This window comes from Rutilus rutilus (genome assembly GCF_951802725.1).
Source record: "Rutilus rutilus genome assembly, chromosome: 1".
Classification (NCBI taxonomy): domain Eukaryota; kingdom Metazoa; phylum Chordata; class Actinopteri; order Cypriniformes; family Leuciscidae; genus Rutilus; species Rutilus rutilus.
Window position 1 is genome coordinate 45,307,067 of NC_140209.1, and position 27,476 is coordinate 45,334,542.

The following is a 27,476-nucleotide window of genomic DNA, read 5'->3' on the forward strand; positions in this document are numbered from 1 at the left end:
GCAATATTTTGTACAATATTTTGCATTCAAGCAACTGCCGCCCCCGAATTGCCACATAATGCCGCACAGGCATTCATAAGCGATTTAAAAGCGAGGTGGAAAGGAGGGGAAAACTCCATCCACCCCTAACACACACACACACACACACACACACATTGATTAACCAATAGTAACATCCCTACCATCCTACCATCCAATCAATTCCCCATAGGCATTGATTGAAGCCATTTCACTCAGATATACATCACAAAATGGAAGAAAAGACTATCGCAACTTCTGTTTCATGCCAACTTTAAGTCTCAAATTGCTCTCCATGTAAACTGTTTCCTGTCTAGAAGAAAGAATTGAGAAATGAAAGAGATCTCATTTGTGGTTATTCTATCCGACAGAGTAGGCTTCACATTGTGCTAGCACAATCTGGGATTCGAGTTCAGACTGACTGCCAGTTGTTAAAACCAAGCAGCTATGAAAAGGAATTTGACAAATTACATAACAGAACTATCAAACTACCCTAAGCTGAAAGCACAATACTGCTGGTATCTGGCGGCCTGTGATTTCCAATGACTACTTCTGTCAAGATATCAAAAAACTTTTGAGGGGGCTGCTTTATCTTACTAGGAGAAAAAAAAGAAACCAACAAAAACATCCTAAAAGACTAACGATAAAGTCATGCATGCATGCACACTTTCAAAAAAAAAAAAAAAAAATTCTCTCTTCACTTATCTGGAAACTGTTGCACAAACAGGAAGTAACAAGAGCAAGCTTCTAATTTCAACCAATCGGTCTACATCACTGGCATTCTTTTAAAATGGAGCTTGTCATATATTGTCTGAATGTGCTCACAAATTGGATCTAACTTTGCTCAACAAAGTTAAATTAATTTAAACACTTCTGAATGGTTCCTCTCGTGGCTTGTTCTGAATCTCATTCACTTGCAATTCAGATCTGTTCCACTAGCTCAGGAAGTTCTGCGGAAGCCTAGGCCTGAACAACAAACACCTCAAGAAGGAAGTGAAAAAGGTATCTTGATCAATAGACAGAGATCTTGTTTATCGAGGTCTGCCAGTTAATATACACAGCTTCCTCTTTACGGATTTGTCAGGCATTGTGATATTTTCGGCTGCTTCTCGAGTGGCTAAACTTGTTTATTTGTGTGGAAAAAAGAGAGTTAGGCTAGCTGTTCAGATCTTCGAAAATCATTTCCACGCTAGCTTTTTTAAGGGCCATTTATCAGCTCAGTGATGCACCTTGACGTATGTCATCTACTACACTCATCAATATGAGGCTAAAAGGTATCGCAAGAATTTTCCAATCATTTTACAGCCCCTTAAACCATGTCAACGCAAAATGAGCTTTCAAAAGAAAAGCAAATCACATCTGAATTCTCCAGAGGCTGCAATAAAATAGCAATACACCTTCTCGTGCTGATGAAAGCATCCCAGTTTGGCTATAAAGACACTCAACAACACCATCATATATAGCACTTGCTATGCGAGTATGTGTAAAAGATGTGTTTTTTTGAAAACTAAGAGAATAAAAGTGATTCACCAGCACTTTAAATCAACTTTCTCATTCATGCACAAGTAAAATTACCCATGGTCTTATACTCAAATGGCAAAAAGAGATATTTACGACAATTTAAATGAAATAAAATAGGTGAGATTTTGACATGTCTTGGTGATGTGCTAATTTTAATAACTTTTTTAATACACAGCTTTCTGGAATTCTTGATTCTTATTGGTCAATTGCAACATTCAGAGCTCAAATATTTCTGAAAAATTATCACAAGTAAGCTAATAAAATTATTTCAATTAAAAATATAGCTGTGAACAGCCATTATCTGGGTTGAAGCGTGTTAAGACCTTTAAGCACATTAGTAAAAAGGTAGGCTATTATGTTTTATTTAGTAAGCATGTAACCACTTAGATCGAGTGTTGTCAAAAGTACCAAATTTGGTACCAAGTCACTGTTGAGCGGACAGCGGATTCTTAAACACCTCTGATTGACCATTGTGTTCACGCGCTCAACATATAGGCTAGGCTATGTGTCTGATTGGCCATTGAGGCCATTGCAGCATAACAATATGGTACAGTCACTAATCATAATTCCAAAATAAACCCCTCTAGGGTGATACATCTGGAAAAAGAATTGTGATAATGTCAGACTATCTGTACTGTAGGCTACATCATCTCTCACATAACATATAAAAGTCTGATGATTTGCTCATTCTGCTAATATTTTATATTCATACTTATAAAGTGATAAAGGATGGCAGTAAGGTGTCTGTGGAGTATAGAGGCCAGAGGAGCCAGTCAGAACAGGATCTTAGTTTGGTCTTACGTTAAAAGAGGATGTGGTTGCATACGACTTTACCAAAAAAGTACATCGAAAGTTAGAGGATGGGGGCAGGCGCTACTATGGCATAAGTGAGATTATAAATGCACAAAAGTATCATCATAGCCAGATATTAATATCATTCAGTAGCAAACATTCCTGTCAAAATGAAGTTAAATCATATAAATTTGAACTGTGTGAATTGAAATCTTGAGAATAAAGTTTAAATCTGCAAGTTACTCTAAACCGACTACAGTCCAAGACAGGATTTCCATTTCAGAATGTCACTCAGAAAATAAAAATCACAAAGATCACCTATATAATCATTACTTCCAAAAAATGTTTAAAAAAAATTAAATAAAAAAATAACAATTTAGCAGCCAGCTTTAAAATATCAGTATGAATTTAGTTTGCATTGTATACATCTTTGTATCATTTCTACAGCGAAACAAAACGGTTCTAACAGTGAAAACAAAGTTAGATAGTAAAGTAATAAAGTAAAAGTGTCTTACCGCCTTGTCTCGTCTTGCAGAACTGTAGATGCGGATGTTCAAGAGTGTTCAGATCATGTGCGTACCAGGAAATAGAGTTTGCCAATCACAACTCTACGCCTCACACTAACACACAGCTGTTAAGAGAAACACCAGCCCAGTACTTTAAAATTGTTTTACGGTTTTGTAAATATCGCTATTTATGTTTGTAGCTACTTGCAAAAGAATATCACATTGCTAAAAATGGCAAAAGTATGTAAAATGTCGAAACAGTATCACAAGACAAGCATGAGTGAGCGTGACAAATCTCTGTTGTTGCACGTGCTGCAAAGCAAACTAGCCTACTGCAACGTTAGCTTTGTGAATCTGATACTGTGTAATCAAATAGCCTAGATTTATCAAACTTTTCTTTAAAATTCCGATGTACAACTATGTTCCGTATTAGCCGTTGCAAGATATTAATGACCATAGGAACTCTTTTGAAAATGAAGAAAGACAGAGCAGTGTCAATCTGCACATTCCAGTGTGCAGCGTCTCTGCGCCACAATCTATGAGCTCCTCAAGATGCCTTGTAGGCTACTCAAACTCATCTGCTAAAATAGGCTATATAACATCTTTGTCTCAACATGTCTGTAAATTCCTCGACAGGATTTTCGACGTTTCTGTAAAACAATGCCTGCTGCAAACAGCTGCGCCTTTTCTCTGTAGTGAGGAACGTGTTTCAAAATGTCACATAACGTTAAATGTGACTTTAATACAATTTGAATGCAATTTGCTTAGGATAGAATTGAATTTAATACAAAGTGAATACATGTCTTAATATATCTACAGAAGCTGAATAGCCTAAATGTAAAATATTGCGATTATTAAATTATGATAAACAGCCTATATGCATTTGTTGCGCCATGTAGCCTATATGTGTTAGATGTATAGCATAACACAATAAATTTGGACAGTTAAAATTGGTCAGTTATTGCATTAGACTTTTTTCTAGTCACGATTTGGTCATAGCCTACTTCCTAGTAGCATTTTTATTTTATTTTATTTTTTTATGATTTTTATGCTTGTAGTCTTTGCATAAGATTGTGACAGATCCTGTATTGCTGGATTTGCATTACAGTAGTCTAGAGCAGTGGTTCTCAATCCTGGTCCTGGGGACCCACAGCTCTGCACAGTTTGTATGTCTCCCTCATTTAACACACCTGAATCAGATCATCAGCTCGTTAGGAAAGAGCTCTATGAACTGAACTGGGTGTGTCAGATAAAGGAGACATATAAAATGTGCAGAGCTGTGGGTCCCCAAGACCAGGATTGAGAACCACTGGTCTAGAGGAGGGATTAATGGAGTTCTGTGTAGAGAAGGAATGCTGAAGAAGTTGCTACAGGCCACAGCTTTTATCAATCAGTCATTCCTGTTTTTGTCTTCTAGAAAAGAATACCAGCATTTCTCAGTCTTTTGGATTCCAAGGCCCCTCATTGTCCAATATTCAAATCTTTTCTGCACAAACCAACTTTGCAGTGGTCTGAAATTGTATGAATTAAATGGTCTGAATGAGATCTCAGCTGTGTATATGATGTCAGTTTGCATAGATTGTTTAAAAAGGCTTTTATAGCAGCATTTTAATTGAGTTAGATTTAATACTATAGTAAGCTTTGGGCTCCTTGTGAGATTGCTGAGGCCCCTGGTAAACCACTGTTCTTTATTAGAAAATTTCATTGCTTCAGCTTTTATTAAGATTCTTACCACCCTCTTCTGTTTAAAAGTTGAATTACATTTCCCCAGCTGGATTAGTGTTTAATATCTGTTTGTATTATTTCAATCCTTACTCTCTTAAATCATATTTAACATAAAATAAAAAGAACACAGAAATACAATCAGGTACTGATTTGAGACCGAGGTAAGTTATGCTTTCTCAGTTTTATGGCATTGCCACAGAAGGCTCTCTGGATCTTCGAACTACACTTTAGGAGCTATGCCTGCAGGGAATGGTGGGTAATTCAGAGTGAAGCTAACTTTCAAAGAGACTCAGATCACACTGTGAACTGGAAATGGAGGACTTTGAGGTCTCTTTTTCCTTCTGCCCTTTTTTATTGTTGCATCAGTTCTCGGAAAAGGCTGCATGAGATGATATTTTACCTGTTGGCCTGAATTCCTCTTCTCTGAAAGAAGCAGGTGTTCTTTCTCAATTGTATTAAGGCTCACAGCCACATGACTGTCATATCCCAGTTCTACATTTGACATCTGTCTGTCTCTGTGTGACAAGATCTTCTTAATGGTGCTCACTGCTCAACATCACTCACAATGTCAGGGACTTAACCTTAAGTACATTAGTCTTTCAACATAGCTTACGCCACACTGAGCGTCAGTGTCATATGAAGTGTAGATAATACTGTTGTCTATCTCACTTTAATGTAGTGTTGAATACTGTGGGGCAACAATAACCATTTCAAAATGAATTATTATGGTATTGATGGATGGAGGGATAGATAGATAAATAGATAGAAAGAACATAACTATTTGATAAAATGAATAAATTATTGAATTCAATTATTATTAAAAAAGAATTCAGATTCATATTTTCAGTGTCATTGTTCTATTTATGCTACTTTGACATAAAGTCATTGTTTATTCTCAACTTTGTTATTTCCTGAGGAAAGTCAATGCTGACATTCCTCAGAGATATTTGATATTTGATTAAAAGTCACATTTTATTTAAGAATTACTATATGCAACTCACTTTGAAGAGATCTTTAGAAGTTTCTTTGAAACATGTCATATCAAAGTTGTTGTCAATATCTGAATGCTTGTGAGTGCACATGCCTTAAGATTTAGTTTTCATTCATTTCCTCATATGCCATGAATGAAAAATATGTTCTCTCTACCATGACAGACTCTCCAGGTGAACTTAAGTATGCGAGTAGACCATTCAGAAAGATTTCTCAAACGAAGGCCAGTTTGTGTTTTCAGAATCCGAGGAGTAATCCTGGCCCTTTGCTCGAGTTTACCTGGGACAAATTGCTTCTGTGTCACTGCGCCAATCTGTCAGCCTTTGTTGTTGACCCATTGACGCAAACACAAATCAGCCTGAGTGTATTTAAGCCGACCACAAGGAGAGAGACTGACATTGAACGAGAAGTCATCTGCAAACACTAGAGCCCACATAAGAGCCTGATTTTTTGGAAACGGACATGGTGTATGAGATGAGCTTGGGGAATAGCTGTGACGGTCTCAGTGACTCACCCATCCCAACAAGAGTAGGACCAACAACACCCAGAAGAGGACCCCCTAAACTTAAATAGAGAGTGACTAGACAATTCAAAAGCAAACCTCCCAAAAAGGGAGTCAAGGGGTGAGTAGACAAAATTCAAATCTACTTGAAAGGTTCCTAATGGGCATCTATGGTCCCATGAAGAACCTTTAACACCCACAGAACCTTTTCATTCCTCAAAAGGTTCTTAACAGTGTAAAAAGCTTCTTTGTATTTTAAAAATGTTCTTCACACTAAGAAAAAATAATGGTTATTTTAAAACTAAATGGTTCTGTGAAAACTCCCTTTTGGAATCTTTGTTTTTAACATTATATAAGGAAATAGACTTAACTTTGGGATTCATTTCTTCTCTCCTTCCATTAGATTTGGTGATGAGATCCCAGGAATGGAGGGTCTTGGCACTGGTGAGTACAGCCCTTGGAACGTTGCTTTTGTAGTGTTCAAATTACTGTGTTGTGTTATGATAAACCCATTACTCTTGCAAACTGATTTTGCTCACTGTCTGGCTCATCACAGTGCTTCATCTGCCAATTTCTTTCATGCACAGACATCACTGTGGTGCGCCCATGGGAAGCGTTTAGCCATCTGGAGTTGCGCAAGCTCGTCCAGTATGGTATTATTTGAGACGGACTACAGGAAGATGTATCACCTGGACTTGTTTAGTAGACTAGCTCCACCTCTGGATCCCAAATGAGGGGTGCTGCAAATGAACACCTCCACTGCCTTTATACTCTGTTGCAAACAGCTGAGTTATAGATGCCAACCCACCAGCCTATGAATGCATGATTCATTTAATAGTGACTATTCAGATGTAGAAGGAAATAGGTTTATGATGTTTTGGATGATAGAAAGGTGACAGTCCAGAAAAACAATATGGAATTTCTTTCCAATCTGTTTATTTTCTACTGCACATAACCAAAATACAATACAGTCTGTGGCACCACCTGTTTTTATTTGTGCTATAGTTCTATATATATATATATATATATATATATATTTATTTATTTTCCAGTAGGTGCTCTCAGAGAGGAAAGGCCTTATAAGTTATTGGCTGTTCACATCACTTCATCTGTCATATGGTATCAGTGTTTTAGACCATTGTTAGCAAATTTAGTTTTCATGTTTGGCTTAATTTAAAACACAAAACCTTATCTGTGTTGTTAATTATGTTCCAATAAAGATTTGATGTAGACATAGTCTGCTTTTTTCTCAAGTATCTGAAACATGAACAAGAAATGTGGAAATTAAGCATGGAAAATCGTTGCTGCAAGAATCGTATGACTCCCATTGACCTTGTTAATGATTAGTAGTTCACAATAAATCCTCTGCCATCAAATTGCTTTCTTCTAATTCGTTTATGTATAGTCTCTTTTCTCATTTTTCTAAATGACTTCTTCATAAGGATTAACAGGGTAAAACATAATCAGTGCTAAATTACATTTGATATCTGTTACAACCCAACGTCTGACAAGGTCGTTAGCAATTTTCACAAAAGGAAGTCAAAACAAAAGGTTAAAATAATAAAAGTATGTTTTTTTCCCCATATAGGCATGTTTACGTTCAACAACCAATGTGTTTATATGAAACGTTTCAAACCTAAAATGATGCAATAGTGTTTAGTTTTAATTTTTTTATTATTAAGACACCATTTTAAATGGTTTTATTAGTCTGTTTATTTAATCAGACAGTTGCACCACCTGACATTTGGGGGTTTAAGATAACAAAACACAAAATAATATGTATTATTTAAATGTACTAAAAACTAAATAGGATAAAGTGATAAATATCATGAATTTATCAAATTATTTTAAAAGGAAATTATCCATTTGGGCACAAAAATATGCATGTCATGTCATTGACCCTTATACTCATATTTAAACAGGATATTTAAAAGTCGACAGTTACCGAATGCTCTAGCAGTTGATGCCAGACAGATATATTTTGGCACCTATTGATTTGAGAAGATAGAGGAAAGGAGATTTGGATTTGCTCTAAATGGATTAGGACACACTGATCTTAAACCTCAGGCTCCTGCACTGCAGATGATACATTTATGCTCTATGCTTTTTATGTTTTTTAACGGAGCACGATCAAAATAAAATAAATAAATGTCTGTGAATGGTTATAATTTATTGTTGTTAAATACTACACAGATAACCTCACTCACTCATGATTCAGCATAATTAGATAGACTTACATAGTTATAAATCATGTAAATATTTTTTCTATAAATTATTTAATTATAATGCAATTACGTTAGCCTTCTCTCTTGAGAAACACTACTTAGAGGGGCTCAGAGAGATCACTGTGTTAATAAAACATGTTTAGAGGCACACGGCAGCAATGATTATGAACAGGGCGGATCGACGTGGGATTCATACATGAAAACTTAAAATGAGATCCTTGCAGCATTACTCACAGAATTCCATTTTGCACATGTCCACACCTTACACCATTTTTTCAGATGCCTCACAGGAATGTGTCAGGGTAGTAACAGGGATGATTATGACAAGTAAAAGCTGAAAAATAACATACTGCTTAGTCATGTAGTGTTGTTGCCTTAGCAAATTTAAACATGGGCAGCTTTGTCAGTTGCATACACACACTGCACGTTTCCCCAAAATTAAAATTAACATTTTTGAATCCATGTTTATTAATTTTAAAGCCATCTATATGCTAGTGTATTCATAAAAGCTGACAAAATTAACCTTTACCAGATACACATTTAAAATAATACAGTCTTGGATCAAAAGAAAGAGATATTGATGCCCTATTCTGCACTACACAGATTATCTGAGAGAATTACTGAAGAGGCAATAGGAATTAATTTGTTGATTCATAGCTTTATTAGTTCACAAAGTTCAAATGGTTATAAAATTCACTCTTTTTTGTTGTTGCTTCAAATCAACAACAATATAAAAGTAGAGATCAGCAGAGCAAAAGATCATTGATCAATAAAAACAAAAAATGTTGGCTTTAAACATCGAGGCGTACAGCATTCGTCAAAGTTTTTTAGCACACAGAAAACAACGTCATGTTTATACGCTTCATCTAATGTTCGGTTAAAGACCGTTTCTTGCAATCAGTGCTTGGCAATTATTTTAGCATAATCTTTCACTGCCCAATACTGTGATTTATGTGTTCATTTTAAAGTATAGATTTTCACAGAAAACAAATGCAGCTCAAGGCAGAAAATTCACATTCTGTAGGCAAACTGCCCTCAGGAAATGTACTACATAAAACCGCTCGCTAGTTTTTAGCTCGTACCAAAACTTGCCACATGAAAAATAGGATTTACGTATTTAATTTTAGGGCCTGATCTACCCAAAAATATTTTAGAATATTAAACTGATAAACCAAGACAGAAACATTTAAAAATCCTAAATAGAACTAGGTAAACAATTATGCAAAGAACCATATTAACTGTAACAATATATGTAGTAGTCTGTATTAAGTGCACGTAAAGGTATCACCAATAGGTTTCGTAATGCTACAAATGGGCATAAGAGAAATCTAAGATCAGAAAACTTGCTTAAATTGTCCTGCACATTCATAACCGATGTCTTACTTTGAGCTAACAGCAACTATTTTTATGCATAAGCAAGTAAGCATTCATAATTTATATTGTGCAGGAATTGTTGCGACTGCAAAAACAAAACCTTGTTAAAAAGAAAAAAGAAAAAAAGAGAAATGCATAGTGACACACTGTCATGTCGATATACATTATCATTGGCTTGACACATTCATGTTCATGTCTCAAATGATAACTACCCATGATAAACATGTAAGGTGACACAAAATGATGCTTTTGGAGAGCCACGAAAAGTTAGGGCTCCCGAAAAGCTCATCTACTCTAAAATATTATAAATGTAATAAATAGTCACATAGTGCAAAACTAACATTACGTACGAACATAATGTGCTCATTCAACGCTCAAATCAACCCATAACTAACTTTTTTTGTAAAGGAGCAAAAATGTATTTTTCAAATAATCGAGCCCTTAAAATACTGAATGTCGGACAAATCTGTGCATGTTGCAGGTTTGAGTTTGGCATCTTTGACATGAGAGAGACTCTGACCAGCCCCTGAGTTATTACGGTCCAAAGCTGGTGCTCTGAAGGCAGGGTCCAGGATGAACTCGACAACCAATCACATCTGAGCCAGGTGAAGCTCCTCCAGGCCATCTTTACCCATGTGGTAGCGTGCAAGATCCTTCCGAGTCACCAGCCCCACAACCTTCACATCCAAAGCCCAGGCAATTAGAAACTCGGAACATTTCTGAAGTTTGATGTTATTGCAGACAAACGATAAATGGACGCTTTTCAAGTTCTATACTATTTCCTCTATAATAAATTAAATTATATTAAACGAATAAAGAAATGAAAAAATATTAAATTCAAATATTTAAAGAAATAATCATGACAGAAAGGTAATCTGAATCTAAAACTAGAAGAAATTAACATGCAAAATGAAATATTCAATATCAACCGATACTGACAAAAAAAAAAAAAAAAAGACTAATATCAGCCAATAGCTGATTAATAATACTAATATAGTACCAACATACTGTGCATTGCTAAACAGTAGCTGTGAGTTAAAAGTAGTAACACTGGAATATTGGAATAAGTAGTAACACATTTGGAATATTGATAGACTCACTCTGTTCTCATTATCAACCACCACCAGATGTCTCAGTCCTAGCGCCCGAAACAATTTAAACACACGAGGGAGTGAAGTCTCCTGAAATCAAATATTAAAAACAACAGTTATTCATACAGCACATGATTTAACCACATACTCATGCCAACTAAAATACACTTCCTGGTGGCATTTCTTGTATGGGTGTGGCAGTGGCATTCTTGTTAAGGCTTGGACACGGCTCAATTCCATGTATGAATAAACCACAAACTGGAGAGGTTCTAGTTTCTGCCTCAATTTTTATTTTATTTTTTGATGCTAGTCGATTTTTATGATTTATATTACGGGGCTGTTGAATGCTTGAATCGGTTTGGTTGACGAACGTTGTAAGGTGTGCAATTATTTTCAGGGAAACACACGGCTAAAGTAGTTCCAGGCAGGTCTTGACCGCATTACATGCCCATATCATTTCGCCATATGATTTCAGTTATTTGAAAGGTTCTTTCAGCCTATAAAAACAAAAGAACCAAAACCCACAACAACACGACACTGACCAAGCATATAAATATAGTAAACAATAGCAGATAAACCTATAGTTTCGCTTTTAGTAGAGACGCTGCTGCTGAACACTGTTGAGACTCAGGTATTTCACATACGCTTAACATCTCTCTCTCTCTCATCATCTGAACAATGTTTTGAGGTATGATAACCGTAGTATAATTGACTCCGGGCTGTTGAATTATTACAAAAATAATGCACACCCGAGGTGTAATGGCTCCGACACGATTACCACCTCAGTTGTGCATTATTTTTCTAATAATTCAATGGCCCAAAGCCAATTATTCCTTACATTATCAATTTCAGATAAACTTGCCTTTAAATGGCATGCAAAAACAAAAACTATGATTGGTTGCTTTACATGTAAGTCAGACAGTCTCAGTCTCTGTGGGGAGTCTTTGGTCAGAATATGCTGCAACAATGTAAGTTACTTAAGTCAACTGACCTGAGGCACAGTATATGGGGTCGGGTTCATGAACTCAGTGAGGTCCATCATGCACTCCCTCTCGTCCTGAGAGACGTGGATGGACTGAATAGGAGGGAAACGCGGATATGCATCTCTGAAGTCCTTCAGCTGTAACTTCCTTTGGATGAGACGTGAAGATGCCCTCTCCACAAACACCTGAGTCACAGAGGGCTGAACTATTAGAATTTGCCAAAGTAACAGTTACAATATTGCCTATAATAATAAAGATGAAAGTCCAACTAAAGCCATCATAATAAAATATGTCCACACCTTATGTTTGAGAAGAACAATAAGCTGAGAGCGGAGAATAAGTCCACAGATTTTGCCCGGCTGCGGGAAGAAGATAGTAAGAACTTTTAGTCTTTGTTGAAACTGGAATATACTAGGAGTAACAGGATCTGACGTCATGGTTGTGTCACCTCATCATGCCCAGTAGTATGGGTAACCACTGGGAAGCCGTTGTGATTGGTGGATGTGTTGCTAAGAACGTCCACAATCGTTCCGACCTTCTCCACTCTGTTAAAGCAGGTGACTGGAGAGCTCATGACCTCCCTGTGGTGAACACATGCACTATATGACACTGCACCAGCATTATCTGAGTATTATTTATATAATATTGTAGTACGTATTCATATTTTAAATTCGCTTTTATTTTTACATTAAGTTGTAGTCGAACTGTTGTGCTTTTATTATTATTATTATTTTTTTTTTAAGTATTCTATTCAGCTTTATTAATACATTTGTTTTGATTTATTACTTAATTATTTTGGTAACTAAAATACTAGTAAGTAGTAAGTTAGTTGTTAGTAAGTTTTATGTTAAGCTTTATTTCAATGAATGAAAACAATTTGAACAGTTTTGGTTAATTATAAAAACACTGCACTAGACTAGTAGCTGACCGATATATTGCATAGGACAATATATCAGAAGATATATAAAAAAACATTTGTTATAGCATCGGCTGATACGTTTTTCTGTTTAACCGATAATAGTCAGAAGCAAGACTTTTATTTTGACAGCGCTGAGCTCAGAAGCACTCATTCTCCATCTTCATTAGTTTACGGTCTTTGTTTAACAGTTCTGTCTAATAATTGAAAGGTAAGGTCTTTGAATATCTAATAAACATTTCACGCCACAAACTTCACAAGTACATTATGTTAACAGAAAAATTAGTATACACTTGGCCAATGTGCTTACTTTCTTTTTTATTAGTTTAGTCTAAACTTTAGACTCTAAAGTATAAATCTGTTCATTATAAATATAAATTTTTTATCCACTTTTTTTTCAAATATGAAAAATGTCCCTCGACAAAAACCCAATAGGATTATAGCTAAAAACAAGCTCTATGATCAACAAAAGTTTATGATACTTGCAAGTTTTGTCCATCAAGATAATTTTCACAGATGAACAAGTTTTATGAATTTTCAAGCATAAATGCAGTCGCCAGAAGTAAAAAGCTAAAGGTAGGCTTTAAACAAATACAACGTCACTAAGCTTCCGATAACTCTTTCAGTTTTTATCTAAAAACATTTTCCCAGAACATTTGAGTTAGAATAGTTTATAAGAGCACAATTATAAGCACAACGAGGATGTGAGTTTACTTGTTCGGCGTGATGATGTTAAATCTCCTCGACAGCCTCTTTAGTCCCATTTAACCACTTATTAGCAGCCGCCTTTTTCAAGACACGTAACAGCTTAAAAAAAAAAAAAAAAATTCGCGTGTTGGGTAATACTGATGTATTTTATGTTGTAGAATAAAATGTGAAGATTATCTTAAGTTTGTGTTCCCCACAGACCTTATTTCAGCCATTTAACCAAAACCCCATTCAAAAAACCCATTGACTTCGGGCCGATGGAACTGGAAGTGCTAAAATGCTAACTCGCTTCTGTGTTTTGACCAACAAAGCATAGGCGTAATTTGTGGGTGGGACATGTCCCCACCACTTTTTGCCAGGGTCGATATTGTCCCCACCACTTTTTGAAACATGTCGCGGCACCAATGAACCTAATAAAAATAAATAAAACATCTCCAGTTAAATAGCATAGCATTCATTTTATTTGTTTGTTAAATTAGAGGCGATCTAGGCGAATGTGTTTTTTTTTTTTAAAATCAAGCTGAGTGATCGTTGCCGGCCGCTGCTATCAGTGGCGCAGATACAGTGTTCTCTTGTGGCTTGTCTTCACACGGATGTGCGCTTCAATAATTGTTAAGCGCCGTTGCGGAGATTCTCTATTCGATCCGGTGAAATCACGAAACAAACGTGTCCCTGCTTGATATACAACCAGCGATTGACATATTCGGTTTTAATGTGTAAAAAAAAAACAATACGATTGCGGATTAGAACCCAGAACCTCTGACACGCTTGGCAAAAGTTGTACCACTAGATCATTACTGTAGGCTACACAAGTACTGTTCGCAGATCTATGCATTTATTCACGTGAAAATTCTCGCCACTAACAATATATATATTAGTAGAGCTCATTTAACGACAAATTAAACCCAATGTACAATTGAAATCGATTTCTGGGCATCGTAATGTTATTTTTTCTGAAAATTGTTATTGTGCACATATATTGTACATACATGATTTAGCATTCACAGCCTTAATGTTACGTGGTTGTATGAATTACTGTTACATTGATTAGAACTGAGGGTCAGTATAGAGTGCATCAGAGAAGATAAAAGCATCATATGACATGTAAGGCCGAAGGGTGTGGTTACCTGGCCGTCAGCCAATGAGAAGTAGCAGGAGCCTCCCAGTGGAGGAAAGGAACACTCTGCAGCTTAATATGGAGGTCATACAGGCCCTATAAACAACAAAAACCAGTCAGACAGATGCACAAATGAGCTTCATGCTCTAATAGCACAAAACATAAATGACATGCATGCATGACTAATGCTTTGTGACACCCTTAAGAAACCCAAACAAAAAACTACTGGAAAGACAAATCACCAGTTCACAAGAGACAAAAACAACCATGCTAGATATTTTGCTTCTCACCTCTACAAAGTAATCCCCCACAATTTTGGCAGTCATCAGCACAAGCATGATGGGAAAGCCATAGGTCACATTCCCGGTGGCTTCCACCAGGATTACAGTGAGACTGAGTGTCATTCTGACAATGCCACCTGTCAAATTAACACAACAAAACAGCTATATTTGTTAATGATGACACGTACTTACTTCACAGAAATGCAGTTGGGAGCACTATTATAAACCACAAGACTGCATTCCTGCTGCATTTCATTAAAGAAAATCTAGTTAAAATTAACATGAATCATCAATAACTCACCAAGCTGGGCCGCAGCACCTATCAGAGCATATTTCCCAGGATCCGCCCAAATCTATCAGTTTAGAAAATGTCCACAACACAGTACAGTTAATCTTTCCTCATATTTTAGCTAAATTCTTTCTCAAATTTGGGGTTAAAGATTTACGGTGACCGGGAGGGGACATGTTCGGTTCACTTAGTTTTGTCGTGGCCATGACATATTAACTCGAGGGAACGTAATATTACCATGCGATGTAAAGTTGTGGACTTGAGATCCTATGTTGAGGGAACTATACATTTTTCTTGTGACTTCTTTATGTTGAGTGAACGAGATCTATTTCTCATGGCCACGAGTTAAATGCGTAAACAAACGCGCTGGATATGCCTATAATAATTATACTATTATATTGCGCGCATTAAAAATGAAAACAGACGTTCATGTATCGTCACATAGGCTACAGGTGTAGTCTACAGAAATACAGTCATAAAGACAGAACTTTATTGGCATGATCGGGCATTTACAGTATTTACAAAATATATACTTTTAAAGGGTTAGTTCACCCAAAAATGTAAATTCTGTCATTAATTACTCCAAACCCGTAAGACCTTCGTTCATCTTCAGAACACAAATTTAGATATTTTTGATGAAAACGGAGAGCTCTCTGACCCCTTCATTTTAGGAGTTCTGACGTAGAACCCAGAAGCGTTACACAGTATTTACAACGTCAACAGTGTAGGACACTGACACAGACGAGAAAAAAATTGTTGAATAAAGTCGTTAATTTTGTTTGTTTTTTGCTCACAAAAAGTAATCTCGTCGCTTCATAACATTAAGATTGAACCACTGGAGTCCCATGGACCATTTTAACGATGTCTTTACTGCCTTTCTGGGCCTTGAAAGTGGTAATTAAATTGCTGTTTATGGAGGGGTCAGAGAGCTTTTCATCAAAAATATCTTCACTTATATTCCGAAGATGAATGAAGGTCTTACGGGTTTGGAACGACATGAGGGTGAATAATTTCATTTTTGGGTGAACTAACCCTTTAAGTAACATAATATACAGAAAGTTAATTAGGTAAAGAGATAAAAGAAATGATGGGGAAAATAAAGCAAATGCATAACAATGAATAATAAAAATGTAACCAATAATAATAATAATAATATATAAATATTAATATAAAAACAAATGATCAGTGAATGGATTTAAAAGACTGTTGGATGGGATAGATAAAATGTTTTATAAGGAATATTAAACAATTAGCTATTAATACATTTCGTTCAAAAGCAGTCTATAGACACCATCCCGCGCAATACAATTTAATAGGCAATGTTAATATATCATTAATCATTTCTTAATTGAGATGATTTTAACTGATCTCGAGGCCATGACTTTACATCATGTGGCCACAACATAAGGATGTCATAACCTCGACAAAACGATCTCATGGGCATGACTTATCACATTCCTACTAATTAATATGACGTTAAAAATGTAGCTATAATTAAAAAGGTGCAGAGAAGGGTAAGTACTTACTGATTGGCTAGAAGCGATGACAGACAAAAGGATCCCAAAGAGTCGCCCCCAGGCCGCTCCAATGAGCAGAGAGGGGATGAACACTCCTGCCGACACGGTCAGACCATACGTCCAGACAGCCAGGAGGAAATAGGCTAGAGTGAAGACCCCTAAAGTCACGGGGTTGTACGTTCCTGAGAGAGAGAGAGAGAGATATTCCCAGTAAAATTTCAATATTAAAACAAAACAAAACTAGACTGCAGTAGGACTCATTTAAAAAAAAAAAGAGATGGGTAGCCTGGTTAGAAGGAATGGTAGGGACTGAAGGATTTATATTAGGCTGTCCAGTTATGAGGTACGATACGATATATAAAAACACACACACATACACACTTTTGCTTGTCATGTTCCCCTTGGTTGGAATCAAGTACTAATATCATTATTTGTAAAAAAAAAAAAATGTAAAAAATTTTTTAAGTAATTATTTTAAATTACTTTACCTATTTTTTCATATTTATTTTTGATAATGTCTGTTAATTGTTCTTGTCTATAGAACTATGCTGGCCTGTAACTAATGTAATAATAATATATGCGAGGTGTGTTTGTTATATATATGCAAAGTTTGTTTCTAAAAAGATAACAATAAAAGACACACAAAAAATAAAACCCAATAAAATAAGATAATTGCATTGGTTTCTTTATTTGTACTAGGTTTTATTTCATCTGTATTTATTTTGTTTATAGTTAGCACTACAAAAAGCATACCTTTCCTAGCAGATATTGTTTTAAATGGAATGCTTGCAATCTGTTGATCATAACGGTCTCATTTGTTAAGCTAAAACACTGCTGGTACATCACTCTGGGTGACAGGATCTTCTAAATGCCTTAAATGTTAATGCAAAAGACATGCACAACCTGTAGTAGGGTGAACATCTGTTCCCTTTAGCATACTATCAAGCACTCCAGCTCTAGAGGGCAGCATAAGGCTACCAGCCATGATGTAATATCAAAACCATATCATTATGTGTGATATTAATCATATATAAAACATGTAATTATGATGTTATAATTATAATCATATTACATTCTGAAGCATAACCAACTTGGTCATTATATAGTCATTATAAACTTTGCCAATTGGCAAGTGATTTTGCTTGTTTAGTCCAGTGGCTGAGCACTGACTATTGTGCACTTGCAGCTCTCTGGAAAAGCAATCAAAGATGGCTTCTCTCCAGAGCGCAGGAAGATTTTAGCTGCCTGTTAGCTGGCCTGCTTCCAGCTTGTAACCAAATCTGCTTGACATATGCAAACACACACATTCACAAAAAACATGCAGACACACCGCATAATTCAAGAAGTGCTGCAATAACAATGAGGGTTGATGTTTTGAGAATCAAAGTCTGATAAATTCCACACACATTCTCAAGCCCGTTCACACCCAACCACACCCGTGCAGAGACACACCTGGAGGGTTGTGGAACAGACTCCTTACACTCCGCTCAGGTGTGTTGAAGAAGGCGGTGGCCATGGAATTATATTCACCATCAGCACAGAAGAGCTGTAAATGAACAATATAACAAATCACGTTTCTGTTTGACATTTCAGACTATATTCTGATCTAGGAGCAGTTCAACTAAGCATTTTATCATTTAAGAGAACATTTTGAAAGCTATGTAAGCACATAAACACCTGCAGAGGATATTCCTCATCGTGGTCCGGTCCCAATGGCTGGCAGTCATTGGAGAAATAGATCATAGTAAAGGAAACTGTAGCGGTCACCGCCGCAACCAGCATAGCCTCCATTACCTGCAGGCACGGCCGGTGAACGTACCTGAGACATAACACATCCTGTTAAAATCTCACAGGCCGATGGATGGATGGAAGTGGATGAAAAGTTTGTCTTCAGTCAATTTTGATCAATTTAATGCCTCCCTGCCGAGTAAAAGTATTAATTTCTTTAAAAACAAAACAAATCAGCAACAAAAAACTGAGTGATCTTACCGACCACAAGCTTTTGAATGGCAGTGTAAACAATAAAGCTGACACGTTAAAAAAATAAAAAGATTCTCCAACATTACTTAACATTATGTTTTCAAACATAGATATTTTGTGTTTTCAGTATCAGTCATTCACAGACTCTATTAAACTCCATACAAGTTTGGAAAGTCTCTGCTTTTACTTGATGGCCTCAATTTGACATGAGGGCATAACCTACACATTGATATGTAAACGTCGTCGTACACATCCCAACTGCTTCTGTTCAATGATACACCCATACCTACAATTCAATGTCAAAACCTACCATCCATTTAGCAGAATCTCCAAACTATTGTCAAGTTGCTGCAAAAATGACTTAAAATGGCCAATATAAGGAATAGATGCATGGTGGCCCCAATAATAGTTTTCCTTAAATTAATGCAAAACATATTACCCATGACCTTCGGAGTTCAATAGCTTGAGATCCTACCTTATTCTGAAAATTGTTAGCCAATTATTGAGCAAATTGAACAATGCCCCAAGCATCCCTCCTGGAAAACGAAAGAAAATCAGAAAAACTATTCAAAAGCTACATCCACTGATTTTAATTTTGTAAACAAAATTATTAAGATGTTTTATGCACAGACAAAGTGATGTTCCCCTCACCTAAAGCTCCCATGATAATGAAGAGAGGAATTTCATATAAATTATATTGCACAGTCTAAAAAAAGAAAACACACATTCAATTTAGTTCAGGAATGTCATGACTGATATAGATACACCAAAATATTGCGATGTTTTCTTTCAAATGTTGTGACATTTTGGAAAGCTTTAAGGATCAATTCTACAGATTTTCCTTTCAAATCTCAGTGCTGTGCAAAACTTAAAACTGGCAGCTAAAAAAACTTGTCAGTGTAACTGAGAGAGAAAGATACAGGACTTACATCACTGTCAAAGCGGCCAAAGTTAATGAGACCGGGGCTGGAGAGTTCTCCAGCCTTGTTATGGTAAATACTCAGGAAAAAGTTCAGTGTGAAGCTGGAGACCATCGAAGCAAAGAACTAGATCAAAAAGCAGGATGAGAGGTTCAAGCAGTGAAATAGACAGTGCTCTTTAATGAGGAGCCAAGCTCTTATTCACAATCACTCACAATTCTCCAAGTCAACATCTGGTTCCAGAAAGATGCGCCTTCCTCTAAACTGAACAGAACCCCACCTGTGCCAAAAAACACAATGAATCAAAGATGATCCTGAACAATCTGATCCAAGATTCATTCTAGGGCAGTTTAACAGCTTTTATTCAGAGGAACACAGCTATATGTATTTTCACTTACAGCTAAAACTCTGCGTATATCAGGCATTTTAATATGCTTTAACAATAACAACGTTTGTGTTATTGACTTCGCATAACTCTGATGTAAAAAAATGTGGATTTCTGCATGTCTCACCAACGGGGGCTCCAAAGGCAGCGGAGACTCCAGCCGCTGCTCCTGCCGAGACAAAGTCTCTCTTCTCTGTGTCCCTGCGGAAATACTCAAACATCTGCAGGAAACAGAAACTTGCAGTCAGGCTCCATGTTCACTGTTAGATTCAAGTAGACTCAATAGTACAGAAAACTGACCTTAAAATCTTTTTTCAGTGAAGTGCTTCTGCCTTGAGATACTCCTGCAGCCACCACTGCTCCTGAGTGAATCATGGGCCCTTCCTGGGAGAGAAGAGCAGATGCTGAGTCTGTTAACCCCAAATTAAAGTCTCATTAACCCCAACTGACTGATTTTCTATTGTACCTTTCCAACAGCAAGACCTCCAGCAACTGAGCAGATCACACCAAAGACCTTTACCACCAGAGTCTGTGGACGTAGAAGAAATACATTTTTAGAGATCTCTTACAAAAAAAAAAGAGAGAGAAATAGTGAAAGTGATGTAAAGGCCAAGTATGGTAACCCATACTAGGAATTTGTCCTCTGCATTTAACCCATCCGAGTTAATGCACACACATTAGGAGAAGTGAGAAGTGAACACACACACACACACACACTGCAAACCGTGGACACCCGGAGCAGTGGGCAGCCATTCACTGCGGCACCCAGGGAGCGATTGGGGGTTCGGTGCCTTGCTCAAGGATTATTGAGGGTGGAAGAGAACGCTGTTCATTCACTCCCCCACCTACATTTTCCTGCCGGTACTGAGAATCAAACTTGCAACCTTTGGGTTATAAGTCTGACTCTCTAACCATTAGGCCAAGACTGCTCTACATAGCTTTATCACAAAAAAAGACATATAAAAGACATCACCTTTAGTCGAACAACCCGAGGGATCTTCACTCCATTCAGGTAGCATTTTATCTGAGGGATTCCACTTCCTGCAGCAATGGGCTGAGAGAAAACGAGAAGACTGAATTTTAAATAATGTTCAAAGTAAAACTATGTAAATACTACGTAGTATACAAATGTACATTACGGCATTCAAAAGTTTGGTCAGTCTCTTATGCTTACCAAGGCAGCATTTATTTGATCAAAATACAGTAAAAACAGCAACATAGTGAAATTGTATGACAATTTAAAATAACTATTTTCTATTTGAATATATTTTAAGAAGTAATTTATTCCTGTGATGTCAAAGCTGCATTTTCAGCATCATTACTCCAGTCTTCAATGTTGCTGATAATAAACATTTCTTATTATTATCTATGTTGAAAACAGTTGTGCGGCTTAATAATTGTGTGGAAACCGTAATACATTTTTCGAGGATTCTTTGATTAATAGTAGAACAGCACTTAATTTAACTGTCACTTTTGAACAACTGAATGCATCCTTGCTGCATAAAAGTATTAATTTCTTTCAGAAAAAAGTACTATTTCAACAACAACAAAAATTTTGGTGAAAAAAAAGAAGTAACAACCCAATCTGATTCAGTAAGTCGAGAAATATACTTAATAATACAGTATGCTAGTATGCTATTGCAAACGCAGCCAAATTCTGCTTTCTGCTTGAGTACATTGTTTAGAAAGAGCTGTATGATTTATTTGAAGTGACTCTGAAAAACAGAAGGGAAGCAGAAGTCACACAACACAAATATCATTGGGACAGGAAGAAAACAAACCTCAATAAAAGCAACAGCGATGGCGCCAACCATCACGAAAGCAGAGTTCAGCACTGCCCACAGTATAAGAGAGATGGACAGGCCTCCGAGCTCTGTGAATTTCTCAATGTCTGAACATCTGATTAAAGAAACTCTGAAGCCAGTAAGAAACAGTTTTTTTTTTAATACTAAACATTGCTATTAAGTCTTTTTCCTGAAAAAAAAAAAGAAGAAATCCTCATTTTAATATAGTTGAGAAATAAGTTTAATAAACTACATAAACAGATTGCATTAGATTAAAAAAAATTTTTTAAAGGCTCAATTTCAAATGTGTCTGTGTCTGGATCTGGATTGCCGTGCATTCAGTTATGGCCAAATTATTAATGTAATACCAAAGGAAATGGATTACACCAACTTTCATATTACAAATGTAAACTGACTGCATAAAATGAAATTATGTTGTGACAAATTGTTCAAGAACTGCAGTATATTGGCTAATTTTAATTAACTTTAAAAACTTTTTTTATACAAATACACTTTTTTGAGTGCTTTACGTGAGAAACAGATTATATCAGAGGATTGTAAATTACATGACTGACAGAAAAAGGATACTCTGTTTGACTACAAAGTACTTGTACCCAGCAAGACTCTCCACAGCAATGTCTATCATGCATGCGATGAGACCAGTGAAGAACCCAATCAGACCACAGATCACCCATCGCCTGATCTCCAGACATCTAAAACCCTGTGGTTAGGATAAATCAGCATTTCATGTTAATCTGCAATGGCTATAACAATTATAGACTCTATAACCAGAGTCTGTTCTGTCAGTACACTGAATAAACTGCTTTTAAGTGGAAACAGCTTATCAGTGAGTGCCGTTCTGCAAATCTTCAAAATGACTGCATGGCATATTCATTTTGGATCAAGCCATATTTGGAGATTATCAAGAAAAAAATGTGCTAAACTGTGCTGTTAGTTTCATTCATTCATTTAGTGATATCAATTCTAAAGAAAATAATTTGATTGAAAAAAAAAATCAATGTGTTTAGGGGCGGGCGCTGATAAAATAGCTAGCACTATTCGCTATGGAAACCGTAAGCAACATTTATGAGGAGGACATCGTTGCTAATTTATTATCACGTATTTTTCAAAATGAACAAAAGCTGTTAATCGACAAAGGAAGACCAGAAGCTTTTTAAAGCATTTAAAGGTGCAGTCTGTAAGAATGACAACTAGTGGTCGAAATAGGTACTGCAGTCCAATTCTAAATATCGGAGATTGTCATTTCTCCCGCCGCCTGCTCCTCAGACTGGTCGGCGCTCACACGGGTTACCAGTCTGAGCACACGCAACAGGAACGAGCGCCAATGACAATGAAAATTGACAAATTGGCAACGTGCAGTATCACAGACCTAAACAAAAACAAACATTCCAGCCTGGAAACGCGCATTTCAAAGTAAAATAACTGCCCGTAAAAGTGTTTTTCAGAGAAACGAGTATGTGAACGTAGCATGTTTCCTCAAACTATGCAAACATATTATGGTATTTTTATGCTTTAGTAGAGTGAAAAAGTTACATACAGCACCTTTAAACCACAGCAATTAAGTGATACCCCTGGATGACAGCATCAATCAAACTAAAGCTTTACTGCTGGAATTGTTTGCCGTTTGTGCAAGTTGTGCAACTAATTTAAAATCGAATAGGTTACGTGACTGATTTTATTCTGCCTGCCGCTGCCACTGTCTTTAGTTGAGAAAACAGTTATTTTGCAAAATTACTGGCCAGTCTGTAAATTTACTAACTTGGCGACCATGCACACTTGCTGTAATTTAGCATAATAGCTATATTTTCCTCAAATCATAATTTAAATACGGTCTGTTACATACATTTAATCAGCTGCTCTAGTGATATGATTAATTATCAACATGTGCTGAAGTGTCTGTCGCTAATGTGCTTCAGTCTGAGCGATGTCTTGATGCGTCGGCTTGCATACAATTGTGTTGCTTTTGTGGCCAGTTGTCACCATATTCCGCTGTAATGACACACCGATTGTGTGATGATGCAATTCTCTGTAACGACGATTTGCATTTTATTACTTTTTGTTTACTTTGGTGATAACTCTCACGCTCACTCTGATGTTTGCTTGTGGCATTTCTTGTCAAAGGTAACATGCAGTATTATAGAAGAGGACAAAGGAAGCTAGGCTGATTTTAGGTTGGGTTTACTTTTTTCCCGACGAGGGAAGGGGGTGAGAGGGCCAAGGTTCAAGAGTCATGGTTCGCTACTGCATTTGAGTCTACTGACCATGTGACTCATTCGTCTCTCTTCCTCCAGGAACAACTGATTCTCGCTGTTATCATAATCAAGACTCTGAAACACAGAATGCAAAGTTATGACATTTTATATCACAGCTCTTCAAAGACACTTTATTTAAAGTGTGCATGTTGCATTTTGCCTCATTTTAAGCTAAGTTACTGAAAACCTACTTATTTTTCAAAACATTCCCAACAGATGCTCAATTGAAAGAGAGAGGTCAGCTCTAGATTCAATTACCTCAAATTTGAGGGAAAGCAGCTTTTCGTTGTGAGGGATTTCCTTCGGTCGACTTCTCACAATGTCCTGTGTGAATAAAAAATTAAATAAAATACAGACTCAAGAGTTGCATTTGGCCGACAGTCATCAAGGGCATATACAGTCATTCTATGCTCATGCAATCAGAATAGCACAACACTTTATTTAGCTACATCAACTCTTTGCAGCCATGAGCAAACTTGACCTCATGCCAGCACATCGGAAACATATCCTCACAAATAATCAAGTACATCAAGTCAGGCTTTTTCCTGAGTCTCCTGCCAAGAGTGGGTGATTTTAGGAGAGATTTAGAACATATTTATGTGCAGCCTAACATGCAAATCATGAATAAACCACAAACACTTCAAAATTAAAACTGAAACTACAGCTGCATCAAAACAGTGAAGCCACTCTTTTGGACTGGAATAAGGGCTATTGAAGTGTTCTTTGTTTTGAAGTGTCCTTTTTTTTTTTTAAACGAATAAAAATGAATTGATGTCAAACAGATTTTACCTCTTCGGGTGTGATTTCCTCCTCAAGGTCCACAGTGCTCAGCCTGCCTATATGAAATATACCTCCCCCAGATAACTATGAACCAAACACATTACACTTATCAATAGTCTACGTTAATCTACATTTAGAATCTATATCAACAATACAAAAAATATGACTATTATTTTAACATAAATAACATAAATTCTTCTCACAATATCCTGTATATACACACACACACACTGTAGTTTGTGTGTGTGTATATGCAAAGAGGGGCCCCACAACAATGAATGAAGCCCAGTGCAGTATACAGTGAGGGGCCAGAATTTAGCTATGGCTCTGACAAAAACACTACCGATTCAATGTAGGTCACAGGACCACAGGTGCTTGCAGTTTCTTAGCCGAATAAGAGGGTTAAAAGAAATGGGAAGTTAAAAATCCAAATATCCAGAGTTGCAAAACACCATGCACAAATACAAGAACATAAGGACCTTACAAGGATTAACAAGTAACACAAAGGTTTTACCCAATTATAACAGGTTTAAGAACTATTTTGTTTTCGTTTCAACACTGTGGAATGACATGAAGTTAAAGCAACTGTACTGTCAATATCATATGTTGCTGTCTGCAAGCCAACACAATACCTTGGCATGCTTAACAAGCATGCGGTATTTAATCAGCAGAGCAAGTAATTCATATAAGTAGAAGCCAAAACATTCCATATTGAATGTGAATTCAATACATGTCTTTTATGTAGTCTGCATGGCCTGTCTGGTACCTTTCTGTTGTATTTCCCATCCTCGGCACCGTTCAGCAGAGGCGTTCTCTCTCCGCGATCTTCGCCTCGGCCAGACCATGACACTTTCTTCGCGATGTTGGCCATGTCAACTTTTACAATTATACATACATTAAACCTGCGAACTGGACAACTACTGCGAACATGTCTTCTTCCCCATGACTAACAATCATAAGCAATCCCGTGACGAGTGTACGGAAAGAACAAAGGTCCAAGAAAGAAACCGTTTTTAAAGGAATTCTGGGAAATGTAGTTCACAGTTATTCTGGGTTGTGTCAATGATGTGCGGTAGGTCTAGTCTAGTTGGGACTGTTCTGAAAGCTTAAGAACATGCTCATAACTGTCATTGACAATGACAATTGATATTGACAACATGATATTGACATTTAAACAATTTTTTTTTTTTTTTACTGATTTTGTTGCAGTTGTGCAGCATCACATTCATGTTTCCAATTCATCAAAGGTTTGTGCAATATAGCTACGACAATTTTATAACATTTTAACGAAACTAGCTATATATATTTAAAATTTCACTCATTAGGTGAGAAACTTCTGTATAGTTATACTGTTCCATTTGACCTTGTGTCCAATCACCCTTAATTCACCCATAGAGCATAACTGTGATATATTTAGTTTTGTAAATCATGAAAAACACAAATTTGTTTTTATATTGAACAGTGTTGCCGATTGGTTAAGATTGGGGGAATGTGCTTGGCAGTATGAATACATTTTGTGGTTCGTTACCTGCTAAATTTACAGCATTCATCTTATATTGGAGTCTGACATTTTAATTTGGTATAGGCTAATTTATATGTTTTGCTTAACAAGAAGTCCAATTGCGTTGACACTGTGTTGACTGAATGTATGACTGTGACCAACAAAAATATGATGTATGTTTAAAGCAAAGTTTATTGATTAAAAACTAAAATTGTTAAACAATGATAGTAAAAGGTTTTCTGTCTAAAACTGTGGATAAGCGTTTATAAATAATAATAATAATAATAAACTTTATTTTATAAAGCGCCTTTAAAAGCAACTTCACTGTACACAAAATAAGCAATACAAAGCTCAAATAATAAAAGTAATATCAATAATCAAACGCTAATTTAAAAAAACATGTCTTAAGTCTAACTTTAAAAATGTCATATAGTTCTGAGCTTCCCTAAGATCAAGAGGCAGAGGATTCCAAAGGACAGGAGCATATGAAGAATGTCACCCATAGATCGTAAGCGTGTATGAGGAACAACCAACAAGTTGGATTGTGAAGATCGCAGTCTCCGATTTGGAGAATAGGAAATTAACAATTAAGATAAATAATAAGGAGCCAAGCCATGCAATTCTTTATATGTCAGCATCATAATTTTAAAATCAACTCGGAATCTGACTGGGAGCCAGTGTAAGGACTCCAAAACTGGAGTAGGGGAGAGCGGGGTATGTTGTCACACTTTTCACACTGTCTAACATTTACTGAGCACCATACATCAAAATGGTATAAATCTCATACCAAATGAAAGAAGGAAGTCTTGGGCACATATGTTGTATGTATTCATAACATCTTCATATCTTATCTCATTACGGAGTTGTAGACTGTTGAGTAGCGAGTGTGCACTTGTGACAATTTGCCCCATCGGCGGGTAAATTGTCACACTAGGGTGGGTAAGTTGTCACACTAGATTATCTAAAAAAATAAGAACACAACTACTTAATTGTGAATATTGATTTTAATTTTTAAACTCAAAACAGAACTGGAAATATCAACATCCGTGCCTGGAGAATCTGGAAAAACAATTATTTCAATCCAAATAATGCACATTTCAATTAAGTGGCAAAACCACTTTACTTTGAACTTTAAACTCAAACGTTCTATGGCTTGCACATAGATCCTGATAACTGAATGGAATGCTGCAGATAACCTGCTTAACTTAACCTCTGATCAAAACAGATGCCCTGTATCTGACTAATCGGACTCATCTCCAGAGTCACAATTCTGACACACATAAATTGCCTGGCCTGAG

The 27,476-nt window shown here is 36.5% G+C and overlaps 2 protein-coding genes and 1 long non-coding RNA gene across 4 annotated transcripts in view; 1 reads left to right on the plus strand and 2 right to left on the minus strand.

Moving 5' to 3' along the window:
* Positions 1-3,651, minus strand: part of arhgdig (Rho GDP dissociation inhibitor (GDI) gamma) — a 29,485-nt gene extending 25,834 nt beyond the window's left edge. The window contains exon 1 of the mRNA XM_084413611.1: positions 2,847-3,651. The gene's annotated coding sequence lies outside the window, so the exon portion shown is untranslated. The remainder of the gene's footprint in view (positions 1-2,846) is intronic.
* Positions 3,652-5,989: 2,338 nt separating this feature from the next.
* Positions 5,990-7,419, plus strand: LOC311275797. Its single transcript, XR_014624983.1, has 3 exons — positions 5,990-6,175; positions 6,458-6,498; positions 6,642-7,419. It is a non-coding gene; the product is annotated as an uncharacterized lncRNA (long non-coding RNA).
* A 1,498-nt stretch (positions 7,420-8,917) lies between these two features.
* clcn7 (chloride channel 7) lies at positions 8,918-25,656 on the minus strand. Of its 2 annotated transcripts, XM_084429792.1 has the most exons (25): positions 25,444-25,655; positions 24,687-24,761; positions 24,156-24,221; positions 23,907-23,972; positions 22,213-22,345; positions 21,622-21,731; positions 20,814-20,894; positions 20,307-20,369; positions 20,141-20,224; positions 19,968-20,061; positions 19,671-19,735; positions 19,465-19,581; positions 19,187-19,241; positions 19,011-19,071; positions 18,233-18,374; positions 18,008-18,101; positions 16,565-16,737; positions 15,051-15,102; positions 14,759-14,886; positions 14,479-14,564; positions 12,176-12,308; positions 12,027-12,086; positions 11,736-11,912; positions 10,754-10,834; positions 8,918-10,330 (listed from the first exon to the last, which is right to left on the minus strand). In XM_084429792.1, the coding sequence occupies exons 1-25, from the start codon at positions 25,546-25,548 to the stop codon at positions 10,244-10,246; spliced, it is 2,388 nt and encodes a 795-aa protein (XP_084285918.1). In that variant the 5' UTR covers positions 25,549-25,655; the 3' UTR covers positions 8,918-10,243. The 2 variants fall into 2 exon arrangements, with proteins under 2 accessions (XP_084285918.1, XP_084285919.1); XM_084429793.1 differs by lacking the exon at positions 24,687-24,761 and having other exon boundaries at positions 25,444-25,656.
* Between the last annotated feature and the right edge of the window lie 1,820 nt (positions 25,657-27,476).